Source organism: Salvelinus sp. IW2-2015, unplaced genomic scaffold (assembly GCF_002910315.2).
Source record: "Salvelinus sp. IW2-2015 unplaced genomic scaffold, ASM291031v2 Un_scaffold2138, whole genome shotgun sequence".
NCBI classification, from domain to species: Eukaryota; Metazoa; Chordata; class Actinopteri; order Salmoniformes; family Salmonidae; genus Salvelinus; species Salvelinus sp. IW2-2015.
In genome coordinates, this window is record NW_019943472.1 from 246,170 (window position 1) to 256,181 (window position 10,012).

The 10,012-nt window shown below is 38.7% G+C and overlaps 1 gene segment (V, D, J or C); it reads left to right on the top strand.

Annotated features, from left to right (window-relative positions):
- Positions 1-289: 289 nt before the first annotated feature.
- On the top strand, positions 290-7,250 carry LOC112073079 (immunoglobulin heavy constant mu-like). The segment is given in 7 exon segments: positions 290-578; positions 1,440-1,739; positions 1,941-2,225; positions 2,354-2,671; positions 3,193-3,507; positions 4,329-4,482; positions 5,532-7,250. Coding segments are annotated over 7 exon segments (1,395 nt in total).
- Positions 7,251-10,012: the final 2,762 nt, after the last annotated feature.

The window sequence follows — 10,012 nt, forward strand, 5'->3', positions numbered from 1 at the left end:
CACTGTGATGCTTTTGACTACTGGGGTAAAGGGACACAAGTCACCGTCTCAACAGGTAAGCAAACTTAAATGTATGATATCCATCGAATGTTTAATTTTCCCATTCTATTTTGAGTGTAGAAAGAACATATTTTTGTCTTTTGCATTTTTCAAATGCTAAATGTCATTGAATAGACCTGTTCATAGTCCACTAAAGAAATGGTTTACATAAATTTGCTTATTTCCTTGAAAGTCAAATAGTTCCTCAAATTCTAGGTTCTGCTGTTGTAGAATGATGCAGAAATGTGTTTCCTCACGTCTTATAAATAGAAAACCATTCCTTCCTCAGAAATGTACAGTCTAAGAGAAAATGTTACATATTGTGGAAATACATTGTTGACCAAGTGTGACTCTGTGACAATGTAGTATCTATTTAGATTTGTTTTTACAAACCAATGTACTTTGAAGTTATCAAGATTAGTTGAAACCGATTGGTGTAAAGAGGGTAGTTTTTGTATTGCTTGGCATACGCCCTTGTCACGCTGTGTATAGCTACTTTGACTATTGGGGGAAAGGGACAATGGTCACAGTCTCATCAGGTAAGCCATTGTTTTTGTGTGTTTTTTAATGCAATCAAATTGTTGTAGTTTGTAGATAAATCATTGTTTTATGGAGAAAAGTAGACATTACTACTTGGATAACGTTGTTTGTGTAGCACACCTAGAAAAAGCAGTATATTGTTTGTTCATCTGTCCACATACGTCTTTCACTTTTTGCGATTGATGTTTATTTAGTGGATTATGTATGCTTTGCTTTAGGTCAAAAATGACCATGTGAAAATTAAAATGTAGGCTATTCATATGGGAGTCAAACACATAAACTGATTATAGGTATAATAATAAGAGTTCATCTTAGCCTATATTGAATTGAGAGTTAATTGGCATCACCTTAATCCATAAAAATAATTACATTAAAATGTTTTATTAGAGAAACAGTATGTTTTATTTTACAGTTCTGTTTTCACTGGTAAATGTGTCTACAATTGAATGTGTTAATGTGTTTTTAATTGTGCCTTACTGTATAATGCCTTTTCTAAAATGTTTATTCTATTCTACTGAGCCACTTACTTTATGTTCGTATTCTTATCTTTTAGTATTTCTTCTTGTTGTAGCATTGTTGAGAAGGAACCTGAAAGTAAGGTTTTTGTAGATGGTGTATTTGTATCCTATCCTGTACATACAACTAATATACTAGAAACRWAGTGGTAGTTACACATCAAAGAATACAAGACAACCAACTACATGGAACTAAATGGTGCCTTATAGTGCAAGATTAAATGAACAAGTAGTTCTCAGGTTATAACTGTGTAATGACCATTTTACCAGGGTAATTCCTAGTAGTTACCTGGTCATTTTGTACATTCAAATCAAGTGTTACCTTTCTTTCTTTCTTTCTTGCAGCAGCCACAGCCTCCCCTACTCTATTCCCTCTTATGAACTGTGGAACYGCTTCTAATAATGTCTACAGCATCGGTTGTCTCGCTACCGGCTTTTCACCTTCCTCAATCACCTTCAAGTGGACAGACGACAGCGGGAGTGCGCTGACGGACTTCGTCCAGTACCCGGCAGTCCAGAGTGGGGGAGCCTACACAGGAGTCAGTCAGCTCCGTGTGGCTGAGAACGTCTGGGAAAACTCAAAGTCTTTCATTTGTTCTGTGGAACATCCTRGAGGTGGAAAGACAGCAGTCATCAATAAACCAGGTAAGATGTGGTCATTATATTGTATTTTTTTATGAAGTTGGTTCTATTTTTCTAAAGATTGCATTTTAATGTTTGTGATGTAAACTATTTATGTTTAGAAAACCTGATTATCAAATGATACTTGGTGTTTACCCTGGATGTCTTATTTCAATAAGGGGTTAAATTAACATGCAGACATTTTTTTTACCTGCCGCTACACAGTCCCAAAGTCTCCAACAGTGTCTTTGCTGTCGGGGCCCATTGGCACCACCCAGTACCTGATGTGTATGATTGAAGATTTCACCCCAAATAAAGTCACTGTCACCTGGAAGAAGAATGACATGGAGGTGGAGGGCCAGATCACTACTGTAGGCAAACAGCCGTCAGGCCTCTACTCAGGCAGCAGTCTGCTGAAGGTCAACAACACTGACTGGAACAACAAGGTCAAGTACAGCTGTGTGGTGCAGCACCAGGGACAAACCACCATCAAGACAATTTCCAAAACAGGTCTGTATATAGGAGAAGACTGTACTACAATTGATGTCATGCTCACATACAGTATATCTATTATTTAGTGTAGTTCCTCATCAGAAACATGTCATGATTTCTTTCCCATTGCTTCTCTCCCTTTTCAGAAGCACTGACGGTGACTCTGAACTCACCGCGTGTGAGAGAGGTATTCCTTGACAACCAAGCAGTGCTGGACTGTGTCATCAGTGGTACAGACCAGGACACAGTGTCTGGTACCAAAATCACCTGGCACGTCAACGGACAGAAACAAACAGATCACATCGATCTGAAACCTATTGAATCAAAGGGCAACCTGAACAGCAGGGTCAGTACTCTGACCATAGACCAGACGAAGTGGACCAATGTGAACAAAGTCCAGTGTTCTGCCATGAAGAGTGGTGAAGACACACCGGTCATTCAGGAACTCAGCTTCACCAAAGGTAGTAGGTCACTAAGACATCTCAATGTGGTTGTGATAAGTGGTCACATACTCCAGGTTCTTGAGAGGGAGACACAGGATGTGCAGACTTTTGCTGCAGCCCAGCGCTAACACACCTGAGTCAGCAAATCAACTAATCATTAACTAATCATCACCTTTGCTTAGTTGATTCAGGTGTGTTAGTGTTGGACTAGAACAGAAACCTGCACACCCCCGTGTTGCTCCAGAACCAGGGTTAAGGACCACTAGGTTGATTTCAAACTGATATTCACATACTGGTTTTCATATGTGCCTAATCCACAGGAGGTTGCTGGTGGGAGGACGACTCATAATAATGGCTGGAACGTAGTAAATGGAATGGCATCAAACACATGGAAACCATGTTTAATGTATTTGTCACCATTCCACTTATTCATCTCCAGCTATTACCATGAGCCAATCCTCCCCAATTAACGTGCCACCAACCTCCTGTGGGTTACACGAACAAGAGAGTAACGTTTCTCCTTAAAATCAATCCTCTTTCAGGTCAAGCCCCTTCAGTGTCCGTTCACCTTGTTCCAAAGGAAGACACCATGGAGGGGGAAGTGACTCTGTTGTGCCTGGTGGTCAGTCCGTCTCTCTGTGATGTCTACATCATATGGAAGGTGGGCAATGACACTTATCAGGAGGGGGTCACCAGCCCTCCTCAGAAAACCCAGAAAGGCAGCTACCTTGTCACCAGCGTCTTCACCACTGCCAAGAACGTGTGGGACACAGAAGTGCTTTTCACATGCGCCGTCAGGCACGCCGGCTTGGACAACAACACCGCAGCTAAGGAGGACAGTGTGTCGAAGTCCTTGGGTAACTCATGTGAAGACAAGGGATTTTAATCTGTGTGTGTTGTGTTGTTGTTTCTCCTTATTGACTCCTCTGTGGGTCAGAATAGCCAATTACTAGGCCTGTCCCCTGTTGTCCTCTTTGATGTCATTCATTGTTGTCCTTGTTGAGTTAAAGTTAATGTTGTCATTGTTTTGTTGACTATAGACATATATGTTGTCTAATGTGATATTGTCCAGTCTACTGTGTTGTAAGACGTCAGTCCTACTGCACATCCTTGTGTTGCCATTGTTGTCCTTTGTCATTGTTCAATGTATCTTCCTAATGTGGAGACTGGCTAATAAACAATACTGCATTTAACATCGTTTCGAGTTCATATGTCAATTACTTTAAGTCTTAGAAAATATACTGGTCTATTGTACATACAGTATAAAAACAAAATGAAGACAATTATTTTGGCATGAAAAGACACAACAGTACTGAAGAGCCTACATAGTAGTTCTCTGCTTCCAGTAAGGTGGTCGGATGTACTATTTAGTGTATAGGTGTAGTTTGACATTATGTGAGTGGAAGTGTTATGTTAATAACATGTATGTTAATAGCATGTTAATATTAGAACAAGAAATGTCTGCACAGCTCAGTTTAATTTATTCTCTGTGTGTCTGTGTGTGTCCATATCATTTGAACTCATGTAGCTGTATTTGTTAGAATATGATAAAGACTAATACAGGTGTAAAATACACATACACACATGAACACACACAAACACGCAAACACACATGAACACGCACACACGCAGACACAAGTGTATGTCCGTTCCTCACCACCTGTCTCCCTGTTCTCAGAGAACATCCTACTGACTGAGCCTGAGGCGGGCTTCGCTCTGAGCTGCACGGACAACAATGAGGATGAGTTCAGCAGCCTGTGGTCCACCACCTCCTCCTTCATCATCCTCTTCCTTCTCTCCTCACCTACAGCACAGTACTCAGCCTGGTCAAGGTACTGACACCGCTTATTTATTGTGATTGTAGACTTCTGATGAAGGCCATTGGCAGCTGAAACGTCATGATTTTAAATAAACAATTATGTATCAAGTGTTTAATTGAACACAAGCATTTTGCTACACCAGCAATAACATCTGCTAAATATTGTAAGTGACCAATAAAATTTGATTTGATTTGATTGTGAGCGATAGTTGCTCCTTTCCTTCCAAACATGATTATATACACAGAGGAGAGATGAGAAACTTCCAAATATGATTATATACACAGAGGAGAGATGAGACACTTCCAAATATGATTATGTACACAAAGGAGAGATGAGACACTTCCAAATATGATTATATAAACAGAGGAGAAGTGAGAAACTTCCAAATATGATTATATACACAGAGGAGAGATGAGACACTTCCAAATATGATTATGTACACAAAGGAGAGATGAGACACTTCCAAATATGATTATATAACAGAGGAGAGATGAGAAACTTCCAAATATGATTATATACACAGAGGAGAGATGAGAAACTTCCAAATATATGATTATATACACAGAAGAGAGATGAGAAACTTCCAAATATGATTATTACACAGAGGAGAGATGAGAAACTTCCAAATATGATTATATACACAGAGGAGAGATGAGACACTTCCAAATATGATTATATACACAGAGGAGAGATGAGACACTTCAAATATGATTATATAAACAGAGGAGAGATGAGAAACTTCCAAATATGATTATATACACAGAGGAGAGATGAGACACTTCAAATATGAATATATAAACAGAGGAGAGATGAGAAACTTCCAAATATGATTATATACACAGAGGAGAGATGAGAACTTCCAATATGATTAATATACACAGAGGAGAGATGAGAAACTTCCAAATATGATTATATACACAGAGGAGAGATGAGAAACTTCCAAATATGATTATATACACAGAGGATAGATAAGAAACTCCTTGTGGGCCAAGGTAACCTACGTTGTTCCACTTTGCTCTCAATTATTGTAATAACCTGTATCTGTCTCTGCCTCTTTTCAGATGAAGCAGTGAGAACACATGATGGACTGTAGAGATAGATGTGTCTAGATTAGAAAGAAAATGGTCTGGGATGCTTATGGCATAGTATTCTTCAGTAATAATGTTACATATATATCCAATACATTATTGATTATGATTGATTAGTATTGTTGTTCTCAATATTATACAAGCATTGTGGTGATATGTTATTTCATTCATTGATTTATTTTGTACAGTATCTTTGAATATAAGTGTATACTGTGATGTCTGTGTGTCCTTTTTCACTTTAAGTTGTCGTTCTTTTTTTTTTACATCCGCTGGATACTAATACTGGGACAAGGACACATCCTATATACAAAGACATTACTGATTGGAGTGTTTCTGCTTGGCAGAGTTATCTATGGAGCCAAATTACAGCTGTAGTCCCTCCCAGGACAGATTAAAACAACGTTAGATATCTGTAATATTCAACTAAGACTTCAACATTCTGTTATCAGTTGATCTGAGGTGGTTTTCTGGTTCTCTAACGTGTCTAATAATAGTGTCATGCAAAAGCAGCTTCCTCTTCTCTATCCCCTTGATACCACACCTGTGGCACTGAAACTGTCCAGCAACTGCCAGGGCCACAAATACACCTTCCTTGAAAGAAGAGAAACACCTCATGTACGATAGCAATGCACGCACGCATGCACACAGAAATATACTGTATATATAGTGAGCTACAAAAGTATTGGGACAGAGACACATTTTTGGTGGATTTGACTCTGGACTCCTGCACTTTGGATTTGAAATGATTCAGTGACTATGAGGTTAAAATGCAGACTGTCAACATTAATACGAGGGAATTTTCATCTTATTCTGGTGACACTTTTAGAAATTACAGCACTTTCTATATATTGTCCCCCAATTTTAACAATCCACTTATTATACAGTATGCGTATTATAGCAAGTGTTTTATCCATTTTCTTTTGCCATTGAAAAATAAATCAAATTGCATGTTCTACCCAATTAATTGCACCCTTCTATGTCATAAAATTCATGAATTTAATCAAACATCGGACTGCCAAATGGTGAAGCATGATTCATCACTCCAGAGAACATGTTTCCATTGCTCCAATGGCTGTGAGATTTACACCATCCAGTCAACGCTTGGCATTGCGTATGGTGATCTTAGGCTTCTGTGTGGCTGCTCGGCCATGAAAACCCATTTCGTGAAGATCCTGATGAACAGTTCTTGTGCAGACATTGCTTCCAGAGACAGTTTGGAACTCGGTAGTGAGTGTTGCAACCGAGGACAGATCATTTTTTCACACGCTCTGCGCTTTTGCACTCGGCTGTCCGTTCTGTGAGCTTGTGTGGCCTACCACTTCGGGGCTGAGCCGTTGCTCCATGATGTATCCACTTCACAATAACAGCACATACAGTTGACCAGGGCAGCTCTAGCTGGGCAGAAATTTGACTCTCCGGAAAGGTGGCATYCTATGAYGGTGCACGGTGAAAGTCACTGASATCTTCACTAAGGCCMTTTTGCTGCCAATGTTTGTCTATGGAGATTGCATAGACAAAGTTGACATCAAGGCAAAGGGTGGCTATTTGAAGAATCTCAAATATGTTTAACTCAGATTTGTTTAACACTTTTTTGGTTAATACATTATTCCAAATGTGTTATTTCATTGTTTTGATGTCTTCACTATTATTCTACAATTTTGAAAAGAGTAAAAATAAAGAAAAAACCTTGAATGAGTAGGTGTTCTAAAACGTTTGACCGGTAGGATTTTTTATATATATATATTTTTTAAAACATTTAACCCCTTTCTTTTTGTTGGCACAACAATAATTCCTTATATCCATTCATTTCTTAAACCAGTACCGGGTTACCTTCGTGAGACTTGTGGGGGTCGTAGAACAAAATGGAGAATAACATTGTGTTCATGCTGTTTATGAGAGTCTCATCTTGTAGGCCAATCCATTTGGATGCTATGTGWWTTTCGGGATGCCTCCTGGTMTGACAAACTGCTCTGTATATATCTCTAGCTTAAACTGACAGATTTAGATATTTGTATTATGTTAATTACATTGACGCACGGGTCAATGGACTTTTAAGGATTGACAGGGGTACACACAAATTCACCATTATGAGTAAGAAACTACGAAAAATATTTCAAATACATTTAAGTCATTTAGCAGACGCTCTTATCCAGAGCGACTTACAAATTGGAAAGTTAATACATATTCATCCTGGTCCCCCCGTGGGGAATGAACCCACAACCCTGGCGTTGCAAGCGCCATGCTCTACCAACTGAGCCACACGGGACCAATAAACTCTTTATTTGTCACATGCGCCGAATACAAGTGTAGACTTTACCGTGAAATGCTTACTTACAAGCCCTTAACCAACAGTGTAGTTCAAGAAAGACAAAATAAACTAAAGTAAAAAATTATCAAAAAGTAACACTAACGAGGATATATACAGGGGGTACCGGTACCGAGTCAACGTGTGGGGGTACAGGTTAGTCGAGGTAATTTGTACATGTAGGTAGGGGTGAAGTGACTATGCATAGATAATAAACAGCGAGGAGCAGCAGTGTACAAAACAAATGGGGGGGTGGTGTCAATGTAAGTAGTCTGGTGGCCATTTGATTAATTGTTCAGCAGTCTATTGGCTTGGGGGTAGAAGCTGTTAGTGAGCCTTTTGGTCACACCATGAAGGAAGTCTTTTTTACTGTAATAATAGACTGGCCCTCATCTCTGCCACATTAAATACAGTAAGTATTATTCAGAGAGAATGATGTTGAATAGTGCTAGAGATCAAATCAAATCAAAGTTTATTGGTCATGTATATGATTTTCAGGTGTTATGGCAACTTTGATTTGATCYCTAGTGCTATTCAATATCACTCTTTTAGAATATGGAAAATATTGAAAGAGTCTATCCTATGCAGCATTTTGTAAKAAATGGTAAGACAATTTAAGTGATATTTAAGTGAACCTACAGGAGTTGAATAGACCAGTGCCAGCTGTGGCCAACCTCCAGAGGGCGAGCTTGGCAAACTTACTTCCCTTCCCCCTCTGTAAATAAAGCAGCATGTTGCCAACTCATCATTCAACTCATACAATAGTTACTAGAGTTATGTGACATTTCAGACACCAGAATGATTTTGAACAGCTGTGGGATTGTTATTTTCCCACTAGCATGCATATTGGGTGAGTATGAAGCCAGTACATTTTAACCAGAAAAGTTACATCTATTGAATTAATAATTTATACAATGGCCTCCGTAATGTTTACAGGAGTTTGCTGTGATGAGATGGATCAGTCACCTTCTCAGATGAAATTGTTAAATTGTCCTGTAAAATCTCTGGGTTTGATATGACAGACTACTACATGCACAGGATAAGGCAGAAACCAGGCAAAGCTCTGGAGTGGATTGGGAGAATTAACTCTGGTTCAACAGATGCDCCAGTCTACTCAGAATCCCTGAAAGGCCAGTTCATCCTGACTGAGGACGTCCCTACAAGCACCCAGTTCTTAGAGGCCAAGAGTCTGAGATCAGAGGTCTCTGGTGTTTATTATTGTGCTTAGGAGGCACTGTGACTGAAATTGCTGGGGCAGTTGCACCAAAACCAGTCAAAACTACGCCACATATGCACACGCAACACCTCTGTGGCCCACCTAGGGGTCACTGCCCCTTCTTAGAATACCACTGTTCTACAGTATGATGTCCCAATACTGTACTATAATATGTAACACTCCACATTCTTACAAATTCTCATTCATAATCCTGTAGTGCAAAAAACATTTATTTTACAACCTAAAGAGATGCTGCATAACTCACTCTAAGTTGTATTTTATTTGTATATTCATCATGCCATCTGTGCACACTTCCTCAACACAACGGACTGTGAGAACGGATTGGCATTTTTATATACATTTGATTATAAAATCTGACAAGATCAACTCTATTGGCTAAGGACAAATTCCTAAAGTAAAAATATGATAATTAATTGAATCAGAGAGATTTGTGATGACTACAGGGAAATATGACAGGTACCTAATAGATGTATTGGTCTCTGGTGTGTGGAGAGGTTTTTGTATGGGTGTGTGTCATCGTGATAACTACGGCGGCACAGTGTTGCACAGCATAACAAAAACCACTGTGGTGGAAAATGGCTACCTACTTCATCTCGTGCAATTACAAGATAAAACATTTAAACAGCTGCTCTAATTATTGGATTCTGAAAACAGAATGAATGTTTTAAATAAAAATATTTTTTACTTTAAATAAGATCTAAAAATTTACTTAATACTGTCTATAAAACTGTACTCACAAGGTTCTTTAATCATTGTTATGGTCAAAATTCCTGACAGAGTAAAAGCTGAAAAAGAAATCTCATCATTAAAAACTTTAAAACAAACATACACTGGGAACAACTATTTTCTTTACACTGTGAATCATGTGATCTAAAAATTTGCTTTAATTGAACTTCAAATGTTGTTGTAAAT